General features: G+C 34.1%; 1 protein-coding gene and 1 pseudogene across 3 annotated transcripts in view; both read right to left on the bottom strand.

Annotated features, from left to right (window-relative positions):
- YTHDC2 (YTH N6-methyladenosine RNA binding protein C2) overlaps positions 1–20804 on the bottom strand; it is a 79094-nt gene that overhangs the window by 37083 nt on the left and 21207 nt on the right. For all 3 annotated transcript variants that reach the window (XM_064376223.1, XM_064376224.1, XM_064376225.1), the window contains exons 7-16: positions 20137–20293; positions 16670–16777; positions 15644–15792; positions 14575–14710; positions 8550–8676; positions 8189–8254; positions 2449–2627; positions 2124–2220; positions 1956–2043; positions 1788–1868 (exon numbers count right to left, since the gene is read on the bottom strand). In XM_064376223.1, the coding sequence (XP_064232293.1) occupies positions 1788–1868; positions 1956–2043; positions 2124–2220; positions 2449–2627; positions 8189–8254; positions 8550–8676; positions 14575–14710; positions 15644–15792; positions 16670–16777; positions 20137–20293 (1188 nt within the window). The remainder of the gene's footprint in view (positions 1–1787; positions 1869–1955; positions 2044–2123; positions 2221–2448; positions 2628–8188; positions 8255–8549; positions 8677–14574; positions 14711–15643; positions 15793–16669; positions 16778–20136; positions 20294–20804) is intronic.
- Positions 2654–5184, bottom strand: LOC110567485 (E3 ubiquitin-protein ligase RNF5-like; annotated as a pseudogene).

The following is a 20804-nucleotide window of genomic DNA, read 5'->3' as shown; positions in this document are numbered from 1 at the left end:
AGTATTTAAAAACTAAACTCAGAAGAGCTGTGTAAAACTTCCCTATTACGTGCTCTGCTGAGCTATCTGTTGCTCTCTGCCACAGCTGGATAAAAGCAGCCAGTTCTCATAAGACATTAAGATTGGAGAGAATTGATCTATTCCTTTGATGTTGTTTTGCTACCAGATTTGCATCATTGTGGAGAATAAGAATGATCAGGGAAAGACATTTTCTGAAATAATTTTCAGGGACCTAACCTTGCAGAGTTAGAATAAAAATCAATAATATCCCAAAAAGAAGTATTTTTAACCATTTCCACTTTACCTCCTGCTGAGGTACTAACAACGTTAGCCTTTCTTGAATGTTACACTGAAGAAAGTAAAAAAGAACCATTACTACTCACATACTTCAAATAACCTATAGTGAAAATTTATTGTAGAGAAATATTTTTTAAAAATACAAGCTTAACTAGAACACATATTTCAGTCACTTGGTACTTACACTTTCCCTTTCATAAAACAACTACATAGAGCAAATAAAAATGTTTTCATAATAGTTTGTAGAAGTTTTAGAAAACAAGCTTCTTAGTTTTTAATATAACATTACATTTGTCAATTTTGTATGTTAAATAACTTTTGACACTACCCATGTTTAAATTTCAGTTACTTAATAAATAACACCTAAAGGAATTTTCTAACATATTCAAAACCCACTTTATCCACTTTAGGTAATTTTAGGGCAATAAAATCTGAATTTTCACTGGCTCACCATTCAGATTTTTAGTGGTAACATTCATTAATGTCCTATTATGTAAAAATGAAATTTATCCCACCTTTAGAATATTCAATTATAATGAATATGGCCAATTTTTATAATAAAATTTTATTTTCTGTAAAATATTCCTTAAAATTACATTGAAAACATAGCAATTTTTTCATATTAAAAATGATCATTTATATCCACTAAATAGACATAATTTGCTTTCCACATATCACTTTCATTTTTTCAGCAAATGTTATCTACCAAAGTTAGGGACATGGACAATTGCTGGGCATTCCAGTACTAAAAGGAAATAAATGCCTTTTTATTAATATCAAGGGTTGGTAAATCGTTTTTGAAAAGAGCTGAATAGTAAATATTTAAGGCTTTGAGAGGGTCTCTGTTACAAATACTCCAATCTGCCTTGAAGTGTGAAAGCAGCGGCCATAGACAAAAGGTAAAAGTAAACGGAGTTGAGTTCCAATGAAACTTTTTTTTTTACAAAAGCAAGTGTTAAGTTCAACTTAGCTGCTGGCTATCCCATGGTTTATCTATTTATTTGCTTCCTTTCAGCACGGTTCTCTTGAACTGAGTATCTTTTGAACACTTGCTATACGTGAGGCACTAAAGATACAACAGTGAACAAGGACATAATCCATGTCCATATGTAGGAAGAAAACATAAAAAGTATGTAATCAAATTCCTATACTGTATGACAATATTTTCACTATAACCAAACCCTTTACTTTCTTCCTAGTATTTGGTGAGCAGAGCTACATTTTTGTATATTTTGTTAAAATAACAAAAATTGATTCTATATACTGAATTATTTAAGGCAGAATATTTAGTAAAATCAGTATTTAGCATGTTAAATTTATCTACCAGACATTTTTCTTAAATTCTACTTATAAAAGCACATGCTGGTCCAAGCTGTCTTGAGTAGAAGCAAAATTAAAAGAAAAATAACTAACTAAATAAATAAAAGCATCTGTTGAGGTAGAACTTAATCTTCTTCATTTAAGTAAAACTACAACTTACCCATACATACCTCTTTCACCTTACCAGAATCAATAACAAAGACAACATCATTGACTGTGATGCTGGTTTCAGCAATATTGGTGGAAAGGATCTGCAACAAGATATTACTTTATAGTTAATACAAAAAAAGAACAAATAACTAATACAAATTTTAAAAAGAAGATTTTATGAAGCTTACTATTTTTCGAACACCTGCAGGTGGGTTTTTTAATACTTTCTTTTGATCGGATGTTTGCATATTTGAATGAAGCATAAAGACTTGATATCTGTTGACGATTGAAAGAGAAAAGACACTACAGGACCTGTATGTTATTTTAAGCAACAGATGTAAGGCTTTAGCCCTTACCTATGTGTATTGTCAGCAAACCGCTTGTCATCAAACAGGATGCGATCTCTCAGTCCAACAATTTCATCATATCCAGGGAGAAAAATTAATACTGCACCTTGGGGAAGAATGACTTTTTAATATTATATCTTACTGTGAAATCAGAGGCAATCAACAGAATACTAAAAATCTTATCACGTTTTCAAGTGCTGGTAAACTATCACAAGATGACACAAGATTATTTGCTTGTTATTATCAGTGCAATTATATAAAAATTTATACACTTAAAATGTTAATTCTTAAAGCATATATTTTGCTCCAGTTCTTTTAGACAACACTTATTTACCAGCATCACAACTATGGCAGATATTGTATAGAAGATGCATGATCAAATCCAAGTCTACTTTTTCATCATCAAAACTATGATGATAAGCTTTCAGGAGCTCTCTGTCTTCAGCACTGAGATCACTTCCATTTGTTTGAACCAGAGAACTTTCATCTAGATTTCCAAATTCCAGTGAAGCACTGAAAAAAAACAAAAAAAACCAAGTTAATTTCCATTAAAAAGAGTAACCCTTATGTCCTTCAAATTTCCAATATCCCCTAAGGAAGGTAAGTGACACTTAATGTCCTAGCCATAATATGATTCATGTTTTGATTTCAAGCACAATATTCAAAATGAAATTTGGCAATGAATGCTTTTGGAAAAACACAATCTGAAGACATTTCTCCAAAGTAAATATACAAATGGCCTATAAGCACATGAAAAGATGTTTAACATCATTAGTTGTCAAGGAAATGCAAATCAAATCCACAATGAAATACCACTTCACACCCACTTGGATGACTACAATCAAAAATACAGACAAGAACAAGTGTTGGAGAGGGTGCAGAGAAATTGAAACCCTCATGCATTGCTGGTGAAAATGTAAAATGGTAAAGCTGCTTTGGAAAACAATGTGGTAGTTCTTCAAAAGGTTAAACATAGAGTTACCATATGCCCCAGCAATTCCACTCCTAGGTGTATATATAAGAGAAATGAAAAAAATATATCCACATAAAAATTTGTACACAAATATTCATACCAGTATTATTCATAGTAGTTAGAAAGTGGAAACAACCTAAGTGTCCATCAACTGACAAACAGACAAACTGTGGTATATCCATAGAATATGTATTAGTCACAAAAAGAATGCTACAGCATGGATATTTTATGCTAACTGAAAAAAGCCAATCATAAAAACCACATATCACGATTCCATTTATGTAAAATGTCCAAAATAGTCAAATCTATAGAAACTGAAAGTAAATTAGTGGTTGGTCTAGAGCTGGAGGAGCCGTAGGAGAGTTGGGGGAGGGCAGGGATTGGGAATAGGAAGAGATAACAAATAGGTATAAGTTTCTTTTTGTGGTGATGAAACTGTTCTAAAATTAAGTGTGGTGATGATTGCGTAAGTCTGTGAACATATGAAAAAACATTGAATTGTGCATCTAAATGGGTGAATTATATGGTATATTATATCTCAATAAAACTGTAAAAACACAAACTTTCAACTATCATCTATATTTTCTTTTTTTTTTTTTTTACATTTCACCTTTTTTATTGAATTTGTATTAAAGGAGGTAGTGAGGAAGAGGAAGCACTTAAGAGTCAGAATCCATATTAGACTCTGGGGAGTGAAAATTTAAATTAAATCAGTAAGATGGGGAGTCGGGGAGAGTCAGAGGGAGTCTTGCCCACCTTTCAAGATCAGATCAAGAAATCAGGGAAAGCAAAGACTCAGAAGAGGAGAAAGACATTCTCTCAGTCCATCCTCCTCCCCCAGGGCAGAGAATTACAATATTACTGAGTGAGCCTCTGAGCAGAAGACTCTCTCATCCTATGTCGAGACGTCCCTAAGCCATCCTGCAGAATGGCCAGGGCTGGCCTTAGCCTACAAAAATAGAGGGGTCAAGGGGATCCAGGAGTAAGGAAGGGTCAGCAGGGACCCCCAATACTGATTCTCCTCTGGCTAGAGGTGGGCAGGAAGGAGTCATAGCTCAAATACTGAGCAGCCAAAAAAAGAAGAAGATGGCGAGAAACAGGAAGAGGGAATCCTGCCAGCTGGAGGCCGGGTGACCCTGTCCCAGATCCACACCTGTACCGTGGCGGAAAGGCTCATGGGTATTGAAAACAGTGGTAAAAAAAAGCCAAAGGGAAAAGCACCAACACCAAATGAGAAGTGGAAGCCCCCAGTTATCACCAAATGGCTGGAATCCCCCTCTACTCTCTGGAGCTGGTCTCTGGCCCTGGGGATGGGGTGGAGTTTTTAATCTGGGATCCTGGGGCTTCTGGCTCCCTTGCCCATAAAGCGGGACAACCTTCTCTCTGCTGATCCCAGCTTTACACACTGGACACTCTTGCCACTCTGTCCGTGTCTCCAGCCACTGATGAAGACATGGCCAACAGTACAGGTGGCCACACACACTGACCACAGCTTCCCGGGCAGTCTCCAAACATATATTACATTCGAAGGTCGCGCCCGCCCAGCCCTGCTCGCGATTTGGCCCTTCGGGGCCCCCGTCCTCCTCCTCCGCTGCTGCCATTGCCGGTTTTGTTCTATATTTTCTTAATAGGCTGTGTCTAATTGTTTACTATTAATAAACAATATTCTGATTTATAGTTCACATTTTTAAAAAATTCCAAGGTATCAGCTTAACGTGACTGTTAATCAGATAACACTATACTAAAAGCAGGTTAATTATGATATTTTCCAAAAGCAAGAATCAACATAAATTACTGAAACAAATGCCTTGCATCTTTCATGTAAAAATGTAAACTATTGCCATCACTAGTAATTACCAACAGAATTTCTAGGAAGTTCAACTGAATCCAATCTCTCTTAAATAATTTAGCAGAAAAATAATGTAAGACTGTTTTCAGCGGTGAAAATTCTAAACTTGTACACCTTAATAATTTGCTCTTTTACATTTTAAGATCTACTTTAAAACACAAAGTTTATTGTTTTTTAATTTTTAACACATAAATGAAGAAGACATTATATTCTCTGTTTAAAGCTATAACCTTTGGATATAAATTATCAGTAATTCAGCAAACATAATAATATATTTAATTTTAAATACTTGAAATTTATAATAGATAATATCATGATTTATCAAATAAAAAGAAAGCCCAGTTAGCCAGGATAATTAAAATATTATCCAGATAACTGCTTTACTTGGTAATCTGTAGTATCTAGTGAGTTTATACTTAACAATGTAAGAATGTCTGGAACATTCAAAGTGTTAACAATAAAAGGACTGCAAGTTCTGGGTGCTATTATTGAAATGACAACTAAACCTACCATATCAGAAATAGTATTTAAACCTATAAACAATTTTGAGACTCAATGTCACAACTAATTTGAAACATTTATTTCTTCTAATGTCTGAGACTACATTTCCAATTTCACATCTATAAAATTAAGTACAAAAACCCAGGTCAAATAAAACATTTTATATGTTATTGAATAATAGATATTTTAATATATTTTAACTTCAGGCTCCATTGTTTTGTTTTTTGAGTCTCCAAAAGGTTGAAAACAGAAGCTAAAATGTTATTATAAAATATATATTCAAAATTTTCTTTAAATATCAAATCTAAGAGCTTCATAATTTATTTAAATATCTAATCTAATCTAAACTTATCTAAAATCTCTACCTAAAAGAAAATTAATTAGATTGATTTTACAGGATTTTTATATGTATCAAAGCAATACATATACATAGTGTTTATAAATGGTTTTATAGAAATTATAACAAAAACTCTTAGTCACATTGCTTAGGACTATTCTATTGTTTTAGCTATTTCTTTTAGTATTTGCTGTCAAATTTCTAAGCAACATGCATCTTCAGCTATTTACTGTTTTAACAATTTAGTCATTATCTGTGAACTTCCAACTAATGAAAAATGAGGTTACCACCTCCACTTCCCTACACTTTCCACCCATACCAGTTCCACAATTTTTGTTAAATCTTCTTTCAGCCTTTACTTTACTATGACTAGGTTAACATTTACTGATTAGCTTCATAATGTACTATAATTAAACCTCCTTTCTTGTATAACTTTTTGTTTTTCCTAGAGTAACAACTGTTTAATTTTTATTTGCTCAGTTTACTGTGACCTGAATTATTCTCAAATTCTCCAACAGATTCATAAAGCTTTTTAATATGATTGAAAATGTCAGGTAAATTTTTCTCCCCCGAGACCTCCCTCTAGAGCCCCACATCTTCTGTCCCTATGGGATCAGGCCTACTAGACACAGCTGTCATGAAAACACTCCTCTGTACCACCATCCTGAGCATTCCTTTCACCTGTCCCCTGTGTTGGACCTACACTGTGTTTTCCCCCCATTTTTTGTTTTTGTTTTTACTTCTTTTTTGTGAAGCGCATTCTCTAACAGTTTCCTAATAAAGGGGTACATAGGAAACAAATTTTCTTATCCTTTTTCTACAATTTTCCTACTCTGTAAGCAATTTTCTAAACTATCTTGCAACTCTTCTTTTTTCTGCTATCATATTTTTAAATTATAAGAATTATTTATTTATTCATTCATTCAACAAATATTCACTGCACATCTACCGTATCTAGTTGCCATTCTTGAACAAAGACACAAAAAGCTTACTATATTCTAGGAGGGAGAAAAGACAGATAATAAACCAATAAAAATAGTGAATAAGTAAATTATACAGTGTGTCAGAGGGTTGGTAGGGCTTATGAAGGAAAAAGGACAGGTAGAACAGGTTAAAGAGGATGGACAGTATGGGGGGTAAAATGTAATATCAGATAGGGCAAATTTGAGTAGGCCTTATGAAGATGAAATCTGAACAAAGATTTGTGTTCTGTTCCTTTTTAATAACACATTGTTTTTATTTCATGAATGTAATATATTCTATTATAGTTTTGTTATCTAAGTTTTCTCTTTGGTAACTAATGCTTAGTTTCATCTGCATTCCACAGCTTTTTGTTGCTACTGTTTATTTTGTTTCATTTGATTTATGAGTGCTTTTCCCCTTTAAATGCCTGGTAATCAAATGTTTGCATTTTGTTCATTTTTTAAAGAGCAAAGCACTAAAAATCTTTATGTGCACAGGTGGACATAAAAAGTCACATGGTCTAAAAATAGTCATTTAAGAAAAACCAAACCTCTTATAATTCCAAATCTTTTCTCCAGGATTGGTCTACTTTTTCCAGAAAAGAATTCACAGGTTTTTTTGGCCAAAGAATATGAACTTCAAACAGGAAAAGGCGGCAGTAGACAGCAGAGGAAGGGAATAAATGGTTACCTCAATTTTCGGTCTGTTGACATTCACTAAAACCCTTGTATTGTGTGATACCTCACCCCTACTTCTCCCATTGTGCCTGATAACCTCAAGTCCAAAGCCTCTCTGGATATTTTTTAATATACTACCCATTTTCTGTCAAGGCGGGATGTAATATCATCTGATGTCGGGGAAGGAGGAGATCGGGAGTTCTAAATATTCATCACAGAGAATTTTAACTAATTCTACTATATTTTTAACCCTTTCTTTTACTGTGTCATTCAAAGGGCACTGAATGAGCCTCCAAGGAGTTCCAAAGCTAAAATGAGTGTTTCTCATTGGCACTGTGAGTTTTCTTAGTTCTGCTAAGTCAATCAATTAGCTATCTATCATCCCAAAATTAACATCTTCTATCAGTTGCCCTGTCCTCTTCCATTCTCTTTGACTTTGGTTTACACCTTTAGAATTCCTTTATAATGCTTCATTGTCATTTTAGTGAGGTTTTGAGAAATGCAAAAGGTATGAGAAAATGCAGAGATAAATACTTATGTTGTATCTACCATGTTTAACTGGAAATCCCTCCTCTGATTTCTTAAAATAAAATTTAAAATAAGATAAATATTATACCATGGTAGATCAAACAGAAAATTTCCTTAGAATTAAAAATAAAAAAATCTCTGGATAAGAGACTACAAAAGGTCTACATTTGTATAGTACATAATTCACATGATGAAGCTCTTTTTGAAGAGCAAGTAGAATTAATTTAAAATAGTATAAAATTTTACCTGTAAGATTCTAGAAGATCCACAATTTCAGTCTGCCCAAAGTGTTTAGCCCAATCTAATGCCATCCTGCCAAAATTCAAAGGATGTAAAAAAAAAAATGTTATCAAAATTGTAAAACTAGTTTCGTGACCAGTCTGGGCAATATCAAGACCCTGTCTTTTCAAAAAAAAAAAATTGTAATAAAAAATAAGATAAATTACAGTCAAAAAACAAGTCATTCAAAATTATTAACCCATTAAAATAGAAATTCACCAGCAATTATTACACAATAGTTTTTAATATAAAGACAAACATAAGAAATCAAAAAAGATATGTGTAGCTATACAAAGATACATGAAGAATCAATGTAGTTTAAAATTACCAGCCATTTGATGCTTTACTATGGACATTGGCTCCCATACTAATTAACTGCTCTACTTGACTTGCAAAACCACGTCCTGCAGCAACCATCAGAGCTGTTGCACTGGTTTCACTATGTCTGTAATCAACTAAAAAAAGGAAAAGACAAATAAAACTTAAATTTCCAAACTACTTAAAACCATTTTCATTCTTTAAAAAATCTGAAATAGCAGAATTGTCAGGATAATTAGCCCGAGACTTGCTCCTTATTTTAACTACATAATGACAGCACTGTATAATAACCCTTAACTTAGATCTATGGCAATCTGTTATGATAGGTCTAGTGTAAATAGAATAAAGGCTGTCATGGAAGGTAGGAGAAGGAAAGATCACTGTTAAACTCTTTTAAGCTCATCTATGTTATTTCAACAGAAAAGGAAAGCTACTAACTTGCATAACCTTAAATAATCTTCCTAAATCTAGATATTACCTTGTTCACCAAATGACAAGATATAATTAAACAATTAAAAAGTTAATTTTCATCAATAACTAGTAATAAATACTTAAAAGCTTCAAATGCAAAGTTTGAGACAATGTTTTTGTTGTTATTTTACTTTGCTTTTAATCCCCCATTCCAGGCTATTTTATAAGATGCTGAATGGTATTAACACTGACAGAAAGTTTACTTCCCATAAAACACTTACATCAGAAAAATAAAGTTCTATTCAAGTTTCTTTCTAGAATAAAGTAATTCAATATAATTGCTTAGCACTAGTTTGCTTAAATTACAAAATTGGTGATTTCAGAAAGAATTCATTAAAAAACCCTCTACAGTTAAGTTTAAGATAATTACAAAAGGAAAATTTTAATCTTTTGTATACAGTATGTATACTTAATTATCTTCTATTTCACAAACACTCTGAAACATGGTATCCATTATCAATATAAATCAATGTTCTTTTAAAGTGGGGCAGAGACTTACAAGAAAACTGCCTCAGGTTTTTTTTTAAAGACTATTTTTTTAGAGCAAATTTTAGGTTCACAGCAAAACTGAGAGGCAAATACAAATATATCCCATATGCCCCTTGCCCCGACACATGCTTAGCCACCCGCACCAGAGTGGGACATTTGCTACAACTGATGAAACTACATTGACACATCAACCAAAGTCCATAGTTTACATTAGGATCCACTCTTGGTTTTGCACATTTTATGGATTTGGACAAATATACAATGGCATGTATTTTTATTTTGCTTTGGGATTTTTTTTTGTTTTTTGGGGGTGGGTTTGTTGTTGTTTCTGCTTTGTTTTTTTAAAACCACAGATAGCCATACCTTACTCCTAGATTCAGATTCAATAAGTCTGGGATGGTCAAGCATTTTAAAAGATCGATTTATTTTGATCTGTACTCATTGTATGAAAATTACTACTTCAACTAAGTATTCAATTCATGGCCTTGGAGAACAGTATCAAACTGTGTGTATTTTGAGAAGAAGGGTATGAATAAATGAGAAACATTTAAAACATCTTTAACACTCCTCCCTTGAAGAGGTGGAGCATAATTCCCTTCTCCCTGAATATAAACTGGACTAAGTAACTCATTCTAATGAACAGAATAAAGTGCAAGAGGTGGTGTGCAGCTCTGGAGATTAGGTCATAAAAAGTAACTACAACCTCCTGCCTGCTCTTTTTCTTTCTCTTTTGAAGCACTCTCAGAGAAGCCAGATGCCACATCGCAGGGATAATAAGGCAGCCCTATTGAGACAGGCAGTTGACAACAACTCATGGCTATTCTGCCAACAGCCAGCAACAAACTGAGTCCTTTTGCCAAAAGCCATGTGAGTGAGGCTTCCTGAAAGCAAATCCTCCAGCCCCAACAAACCTTCAGATGAATGTAGCCCCTACCAACAGTTTAACCACAACCTCATGAGAGACCTGGAGCCAGACCACTCAGCTAAACCAGTCCCAAATTCTTGATTCTCAGAAACTATGTGAGATTATAAATGTTTCAGGTTTCTAAGTGTTAAATCATTTGTGATGCAGCAATAGATGACTAGTACAGTAAGTATGACAGAAAATGTCAACCCTTAACTAATTACTAGCTACTTCTACATGATCAGGGAAAAATGATGGTACTAAAAAGAAATCTATGAAGCCAAGAGTTTCCTAAATCATATGACGTATTTTCAATTCTGGTGCAAATAAAGGGTTGAGATTTTAGAATTGAAATAAAAACATGAGAAGTGAATAATTGAGCTACTATAACACTTTTTTTCTTCGTATGGCTTAAAGACATTAGAATACAGACTCCGGGAAATGTATAAAATGTATGTAAGAGCAGAGGAGAGACCTGAGTCTACAGGATGACCATTATCAAATTAATAGTCTAGTGTTCACTAAAGAAATACCAAGAAGAAAGCTAAGAATACTTAAATACTTAAATGCATTATAAATATTTTAAAGCCACTTTTTTCAGAATTTAAATTCCTTAACTTTCAAGTAAGATTGCTAAAATCTTCAGAGTGAATATTTTTAAAATAATGGAAAAGAAAGAATGCCAGAAAACTGGAGATGAACGAATATCTACACTTTCAAATACAAAAAGTTACTTTTAAAAATAGAGATCGATTATTTTTCAAAAAATCAATAATGAAAGCCAGGCACAGTGGCCTATGTCTGTAATCCCAGCACTTTAGCAGGCAAAGGTGGGTAGGTTGTTTGAGCCCAGAAGTTTGAAACCAGCCTGGGCAACAAGAGAAACGATTTTGCAGAAGAGATGAAGTATTCAGTTCAGGGCATATTAGAAATCTAAATCCAAAGCTCTGGAGGCTAAGGTGGGAGAATCACTTGAGCCCGGAAGTCAAGGCTGCAATGAGCCACATTTGTGCCACTGCACTCCAGCCTGAGTGACAGAGTGAGAGACCCTGTTTCAAAACAAAATGAAACAAAAAAGAATAATGAGCTTTAAAAAGTAAATCAATAAGAGCCAATGTACATTTATAAAGAGAAAAAAAATTATTTTTTAAGAAATTAGATTAGAAGATATGTAGGATTATGACTGCTTAACATCACACCCAAATATAGACCTAAAGTCCCTTATAGCATACCATATGCTTGGTAACTTACCCGGGCACCTCAAATTAATAAACAGAGAAAGCTTATTAATGTAACAGATAACAATTAAAATTTTTTTAAACTGTTAAGTAGAAACAATAGGCCAAATCTAAGACAAAATTTAAAATGAATAAATAGAATGTCTCAAGCTCAAAAAAATTCAAAACAAGTACATGATAAGGGTATTAATTTAATAAAATAAGTTTTTTTTAAAAAAAACTATAAATTTCAAAGATAATATGAATCACTAGGACAATGGGATTGGCTGAATTAATAGAAGTAAAGAGTATGTTTTAGGCTAAGATGGTCACTAAGAGATTAACACTCAGAACTGGATACTATGCTTTTTAAAAGGGATAAAATAGAACATATCCAGAGAAGGCAGACCAGGGAAGGAGGGGACCAGATATCATGTTATATTAAAGACTAGTTGAAGTAATAGGTATAGTCACCCCAAAAAACAAAAAATTAAAAAAAAACAAAAGAATAACCATCTTAATATACCTAGAAGTCTGTGAGGCATAAATACATATCTGTCAGGCATAAATACATATGAAGAAGAAGAAAACGGCAGAAGCTATGTAGTAGATTTCACATCAACATAATAAAAAGTTAATTATTGAAACAATCCAAATTCAAAAGAAAGGTAGTGAGCTTCCTATCACCAAACACATGCCAACAGATTATCATGTGGTAAAGATGCTTAAAAGTAATATTAATCGGCCGGGCACAGTGGCTCACGTCTGTAAATCCCAAGACTTTGAGAATCTGAGGTGATCACAAGGTCAGGATATGGAGACCATCCTGGTCAACATGGTGAAATACCCTCTCTACTAAAAATGCAAAAAAATTTGCTGGGTGCAGTGGCATGCACCTATAGTCCCAGCTACTCAGGAGGCTGAGGCAGGAGAATCGCTTCAACCCAGGAGGCAGAGGTTGATTGCAGTGAGCCGAGATTGTATCACTTCACTCTGGCCTCATGACAGAGCAAGACTCCTTCTCAAAAAAAAAAGTAATGTCATTATTCAACAAAGACTTTTACGCACTTAAACTATGAACCTCTGGTGATAGAGATAACTACAACTGACAAAGTTTCTGCCTTGATATAGTTTTCATTCTAACAGATTAAATAGGTAATGAAACATAAAAAATACATACTGGGGAATGAAAATACAATAAAGAATAATAAAGCAGGGTAAGGAGATACAGTGACAAAAGGGTACAATTTTTGTAAGGTGATCAGAAAAGGCCTCTCTGAGAAGGCAATATGTAAGCAGAGACCTAAATAAGTAGGCGATGGGCCATGTGATCACCTGTGGAGATAGTTTTCTAGGCATAGGAAACAACAAAACAAAGTCTCAAAGATGGGAATGTGTTGACATAAATGAAGACTATCAAGGAGACAAGTGTGCCTAGGCACAGTGAACAAGGAGGAGCGTGGCAGAAAATAAGGCAGCCAGAGGCCCAATCATGGAAAGGACTTTTGATTTTTATCCACAGTGTAATTGGAAGCCTGGAAGAATTGAGAACAAGCAAGTAGAATGATTCAATTTCTTTTATGAAAGGATCATTCTTATTTTTCTGTGGAGAACAGACCACAGTAACTTAAAAACAGAAATGGTTAATGGGCTACTGCAACAGTCCAGGAGAGAGGTTGGCTTGGACTAGGGGAGTGAAATGTGGTCATAGTCAGGATTTATTTTAGAACGCAAAGTAAACAGGATTTGCTAATGATTTATATGTGAAGTGTGAGAGCAAAGTCAAAGATGACTTTCTGTATGCTTTGCTGCCTTAGCAACTAGGTGAATGATAGGGACCACTTACTGAAAAGAGAAACACAAGAAAAGTGCAGGTTTAGAGGAAGGTAGGTAGGGAGAGGATCAGAAGTTGTTTGAGGCATATCCAATTTGATTCACCTAACAGACATCCAACTGGAGATATCAAGTGATCAGGTGTATTTAAGTCAAGGGAGAGGTGAGGACTGGAGATATAAAATTAGGGGTCATTTAAAATAGATTTTTTTTTTTTTTTTTGAGACGGAGTTTCGCTCTTGTTACCCAGGCTGGAGTGCAATGGCGCGATCTCGGCTCACCGCAACCTCCGCCTCCTGGGTTCAGGCAATTCTCCTGCCTCAGCCTCCCGAGTAGCTGGGATTACAGGCACGCGCCACCATGCCCAGCTAATTTTTTGTATTTTTAGTAGAGACGGGGTTTCACCATGTTGACCAGGATGGTCTCGATCTCTTGACCTCGTGATCCACCCGCCTCGGCCTCCCAAAGTGCTGGGATTACAGGCGTGAGCCACCGTGCCCGGCCCTTAAAATAGATATTTAAAGCAATGACTATTTGAGATCCACTTAAGGAGTAAGTATGAATAGAATTAAGGTCTTAAGGATTGAGACCTAGGAGATCTCACATTTACAGGTCAGAAAAAAAGAAAAAGATCTTGCCAAGGAAACCAAGAAACTAGAGCCAGAGAAATAAGGAAATACGCCAAGTATGAAATACCAGAAGTTAACTGAGTAAAATATTTCAAGAAGAGAGTCATCAATAATAATTACAGTAATAATGCTGAGGGGTTTAGGCAAGAGAATAAATACTTGACATCTAAATCATTTCCAAGGAAGGGAAACACAAGAGTATATGTACAACACATACACATAAAAGCATTTTGCACATAATTGTCATGTAATCACAGACCTCTTCAAACTACAATGGAGAATTTAGCTTAAGAATCTCTGATTTAACACAATATTTATTCTACTATACTACGCTAATAAGATCCTAATTTGTACATTTGAAATAAAATAAGTACTCCTAAAAAATAAAATTATTGGTTGTATAATTATTGGTAGTACATATATTTTGGATTGAACTAAACTTTCATCATAAATAACTGCAAGCATAATTTTTTAAAATTAAAATAAACTTACCACTAACATTTTCAGTTAAAATAAGATGAAAGACCTGAGCAAAGGCATCGATATCTTTATGTAGCCATATGTCAGAAAGACAAGTGTCCATCTCCTTTATTAACCATGGTTCAAGGCAATTCACATCTTTTTCAGTCTACAAAAAACAGCAAAAATCATAAATTATCATAAAGTACCTAACAATGTAACATTTGCTTGCAAAGAACATTAAGATGACCACCATGGCCACAAGGACTACTAATCCTATGATACTATAACAAAAGCTTTGAGATAAAAAAATTTATCATTTCATCAGAAACATTATCACTCACAACATGGTATCTTATCCTTATACCCAATTTTTATCTGAGAATGACTTTGTAAACAAAAGACTATGATCCAGTCACAATGTTAACTGTGCTTCCAATAGGATGTTGTTAAGTGTACCTACACCTCAGTAGTTCTCTCTCCCAACTGCACATCAAGGGAAGTATTACCTGGAGCTTTTTAACACTGATACCAGGTCCCACCCCAGAGCAAGTGCATCAGAATCTCTTGTTGGTGGGGTGCCAGACTCCACAGGGCTTTAAAAGCTCCTCAGGTAAGAGAATGTACAGCCAGTCTTAAGAACCACAAATATACATGGTCAAAGTGCTGTTCCATGACCCAAATAAGTCTATACTATATATATTTATATAGTATAAATATAGATATAGTATATTTATAAACATATAATGCAATAATATAGTATATATATTTAGTATGCATCTCTATAAAGATGTTAAATAACAATTTTTAATATCAATTTTTAAATATTCTTTAAAAGTATTTTTTTAAACTCATATATGGTTCATTTGGATACATTGCAACTTTAAACACTGGCAGAAAACTGCAAGCATATCTGTATATATACTATCTCATGGTCAAAAAAAGCACAACAAACCAGAAAGGTACGATGAAAAATTGGTTGTAGTCCAAGATAAACCAAGAGAATTACCATTCAATTATGCAGTAAAAAATTATAATCTCATAAATGTTCTTTAATCTACACAATTTTCACACAATCAGTGGGAAACCAGGAAAGTCATACCAACTGACTGAAGACAGCATCACCACCATCATCCAATAAGTCATACTCGTCAGTCACATTTGGAACAGTTCTCTGCCTCTGAGATTCAGGCTTGAAAGTATTTTCTTGAGCTGAGTACCATTCTGTAAGTGTGGTTTGTTGTTTCTCTTCTAAATATCAAAGAAAGAACATGTAGACAAATCATTTCCTTTTTGAAATGTATTCCTTTGTTTAAATAAATTAAGAGAATCTGGTATCACTTAAAAGTTGGCCTTATTCTGTAGCTACTTTTTAAAAATATATTAAGAATATTCAATAAAAAATGTGTCATGGCTTTGTGTCCCCACTCAAATCTCAACTGAATTATAATCCCCAAGTATTGAGGGAGAGACCTGGTGGGAGGTGACTGGATCATGGGGGCAGTTTCCCCCATGCTGTTCTCATGATAGTGGGTTCTCATGAGATCTGATGGTTTTATAAGCATCTGGCATTTCCCCTGCTTGTACTTCTCTCTCTTGCTGCCATGTGAAGGTCTCTGCTTCACCTTTGCCTTCCACCATGACTAAGTTTCCTGAGGCCTCCCTAGCCATGCGGACTGTGAGTCAATTAAATCTCTTTTCTTTATAAATTACCCAGTCTCACGTAGTATCTTTACAGCAGTATGAAAACAAGCTAATACATTCATCTATTCATCTATTGTTCCAAGTCCTACTAACAAGTTTACTTCTAAGTAAGTCCAGAATTAAGAGTATTTTTATCTATGTTAAGTCCTACTAATAAGTTTACTTCTAAGTGAGTACAGAATTCAGAGTATTTTATCTATGTTGTAACTATTGTTTAAATCAATGGACCAATATTCATAAGCACTTTGTAGAAAACCATTTGTTAACTTCCACCATGCTAGTTGTTTGAGATATAATTATATATAATTTTCATCTTCAAAAGTTTCAGCTGGACATGGTAGCTCATGCCTGTAATTCCACTTTCGTATTCTAAAGTCATTATCAATAGTAATTTCTTTTATATTTCTTTTATTAAACAATTTACCTTGCTGTTTTTCCTTTTTGTATTTTAACATTTCTTTGTTTGTATATCCAGTTGTTCTTAAAATATCTTCCAGAAACATTTCTTTTACTTCAAATGGTCTTCCCTGTACTAAATAATAAAAAAATAAAATTTTAAATACTCAACTTGCATCTTAGCAAAAATTCACATAAAAACATGAGAATCCCAAGTTAATGAATCTGAGTACAATATCAAAAAGCAATTTCATAGTTCAAGTGACTTTTATAATATTGCCCTTTAACTGTAATTTTGACCTATAAACAACTATTAGACAACTGTTCATTTGCTTGGGTTTTTTCCCCTAGTGTTTACTATTTACTTATCATGTGTCTGGCATCAATATCATTTGCATTATAAGCAGAAATGGTAATTTCTATCTCCTTTTCCCTGGGGGCAAGCTAGCAGAAGAGACAGAAATTAATCCAAAAATCCAGAATATAAATGTAAATATAGAGTTGTGAAGAATCCTGTGAGATAAAAGTACAAGATACCATGACAGTATATAACAGGGAATTTGACTGCATAAAGAAAAGTATCCTTACTGAGAAAATAAGAAACAAGATAAGACACAAGAGGATAAACAAAATAACAAAGCCATATGAAAAGAAAAAAGTGTATAATGAGGATTTAAAAACAGCATGTGCAAAGTTCTTGTGCTGGAAAGGAGTATAAAGTTTCAAGGAACTAAAAAGCCAACGTATTTGAAAAATGGTGGGAGTGGAGAGAGATATTGTTCAAGATGAGGTAAGAGGAAAAGATAAGTCTTGTATCTTTATTCTGAGATAAAGGTCATTCAAAGATGTAAGATCAAGAAAGTGCTCAACGTCATCAGAATTCTACTTTAGAAAAGACCACTCTGGCTGCAATGTGAAGAATGGATTTAAAAGAGCAGAATGGCTACATCAAACTGAGTAGGAACTACTGCAATAGTGCAGGTTAACCTGAATGAGATTAGTAATAGTGAAAACTGAAAAGAAGCAGACAAATTCCAGAGCTAGTCAGGAGGTAAAATCCATAAAACTCAGCATATTGGATATGGAAAAAAAATAAGAAAGTGTCAAATATAGTCCTTGCATGTCTGGCTTGCAAATCTGAATGGATGATAATGTCATTCTCTGAGGTATCAAAGAAAGCTGAAACGAACAGGTTTGCTGGTGGGAAATAGTTTTAGGCATGTAAAATGAGAAGTGAGCTTTTAATTAGCATATGTACAGATCTGATGTCCCTAATCACCTAAGATTATTATGAGGAGTTAAGAACTTACAGGTTTGTGATTCAGGTGATTAAGCCAATAGTAGTATGATTAACTAAGACAGGTAACATAAGAAGAGAAACAGGTTTTGCAGAAGAGATGACGCATTCAGTTTGGGACACATTACAAATATCCAAATCCAAAGCTGTGGGGAACAAGTGAAATAGAGATTCATAAGTCATCAGTATAAAAGAAAAAACAGAAGCCTAGGGAATGAATGAGAGCTTCCAGGGAAACTATGAATCTCTAATACCTAGTAGAATATAGCACAGGGCAGGAAACAAGAGGGTAGGCATGGTGGGAAAGGAAGGAAGGAAGACAGAGTGAATAGAAAAAATTGATCAATGGAACAATTCTAGAGACCACCACTATTTAAGTACCATGTAAAAGAAGAGAAGTCCATAGGGGAGACTGAAAAAGTACAGAATATAATACAGAATGAGAATCAGGAAGCAATGTTATCAAACAAATTACAGCATCTGAGCATTTCACAAAGAAAGAAAGTCAACCAGTAATATTTTTGCCTAAAATCTGAATATTAGGTTGGCAATTAGGTTAATCTTAAACAACACTGGCAAAAATTCAAAGATTTAAGCTCAGGAAAGTGCTCAACATCATCAGAATTCTGCTTCAGAAAAGACCACTAAGGCTGCAACGTGGAGAACAGATTTAAAAGACAGAAGAATGGCTACACCAAACCAAGTAGAAACTACTACAATAGTTCAGGTTAACCTGAATGTGGTTAGTAACAGCGAAAACTGAAAAGAAGCAGACAAATTCTAGAGCTAGTCAGGAGGTAAAATCCATAGAACTCAGTATTATATTGGATATGGAAAAAAAATTAAAAAGTGTCAAATATAGTCCTTGGATGTCTGGCCCCATACACCAGAATGTAAATCATTTTAGCCTACTAAAAAGTAAAATGGCAAAAGCTGTTAAAATTAAAAATAGATATACTCTTACTCAGCAAATTTACTTTCAGGAATCTATCCCTAGAAATCCAGTACATCAGGATATGCGTAAAAGGATGCTCATCATAACATTGTTGGCAGGGGTGGGGAGGATCTAGAACCAACTTGAATGCCCAAAAATAAAGAAATGGTTAAATAAATCACAGTACATCCATATTATGAAATACTTTATTAAGCAGCTGCTTAAAATAAAGAACTAGATCCAGAGTTACTAAACTGGAAAACTGTTCATGATAAAGCAAATGGCAAATAATGTATTAGCCATGTGCTCATTTTTATAAAACCAATTTTTGGAAATGTTATAAATATGTACATATTTGCATACATTTGTATAAGCATGGACAAGGTAAGAACAAATATATACAACACAGCTCACATCCATAAATCAGAAGAATAGGACATGGAACAAGGATAGGGGCAATTGTTAACTTTTTCTCTATATATTTTTGTATTATTTCATTGAAGTAAACAAAATTTTTGAATTTTTTGAAGAGGAATTTATCATTTTTTAAAGACTGGTGGCAAAATCAGTTTGTTTTCTTGTTTTTTTTTTTTTTTTGAGGCAGAGTTTCACTCTCGTCACCCAGGCTGGAGTGCAGTGGTGTGATCTCAGCTCACTGCAACCTCCGCCTCCCAGGTTCAAGCTCCTGCCTCAGCCTCCCAAGTAGCCAGGATTACAGGTGTCTGCCACCATGCCCAGCTAATTTTTGTATTTTTAGTAGAGACAGGGTTTCACCACGTTAGCCAGGCTGGTCTTGAACTCCTGACCTCAGGGGATCCACTCACCTCAGCCTCCCAAAATGCTGGAATTACAGGCGTGAGCCACTGCTCCCAGTCCAAAATCAGTTTTTAATAAAGGATAAGGGCAAAAGTTGTTTTAGCTTTTTCAGAAGTGAATGTGAAGTAAAACATGGGAGTATATACTACTCTTTAAAGATATCTACCAATAAAGAGAAATAGCTATAGGACAATTTAAGGGAGAGCACAAAGTGAAAATAAAGCATATTCCTTTTAAGGTAAGAGAATTAGGCTCACTACACAATACCAAAGAGTTGTTGACAGAAAAGAAGTTGAAAACAGAAAGAAGTTACTATTAAGTCTATCTCAGGGGAAACAATAATAGATGGCCTCTATTTCAGAACATTCCTCAATTTCTGTTAGAATAAATCATGTCCAAAAGTGTTCTTTCATAAAAATTATAGAAGAAATCTGACAATTTAACTTACTATATATCACCGGACAACTTCCAAAATATCTTATAAAAAGATTTACATCCAAGGCAGCACTAGAAAGAATTAGTTTCAAAGTTGGGTGCTTTTGCAACAAATCTCTTAACTTTGTAAGTAAAAAATCACTAAATCGATCCCTTTCATGCACTTCATCCTGTAGTAAACAGAAATAAAACCATGGAACAGTTAAAACATTATGGATGACTAAGTCTTTAAAACAATGGCACTGCTGGGTTTTACACTACTTCAAATTAAATCTGCACAAGGCCAATCAATATTCCTGAAAATTTTTTATTACAGGAATTTCAGAAATAATTAGACATTAACAATAATATGTAGATAACAAAGTTGTCCCTTGGTATCTGTGAGTGAATGGTTCCAGGACCTTCCCCCATGCCAAAATTCATGGATGCTCAAGTCCCTGATTTAAAAAAAAAAAAATGGCATGGTATTTGCACAAAATCTATGCAAATCCTTCCATGTGCTTTAAATAATCTCTAGACTACTCATAATATCTAATACAATGTAATGCTAGGTAAACAGTTACACTATATTCTTTAGGGAATAATGACAAGAAAAGTCTATACATGTTCAGTATACACACAGTATTTTTTTGAATGTTTTCAACCTGCAGTTGTTTGAAACCATACACTTGGAACCTACAG

The sequence above is a fragment of the Aotus nancymaae genome, unplaced genomic scaffold (genome assembly GCF_030222135.1).
Source record: "Aotus nancymaae isolate 86718 unplaced genomic scaffold, 86718_ANA_hifiasm-v0.15.2.pri h1tg000014l, whole genome shotgun sequence".
Lineage (NCBI taxonomy): Eukaryota > Metazoa > Chordata > Mammalia > Primates > Aotidae > Aotus > Aotus nancymaae.
Note: the sequence above shows the minus strand (reverse complement) of the source record. Positions and strands in the feature narration are given on the sequence as shown.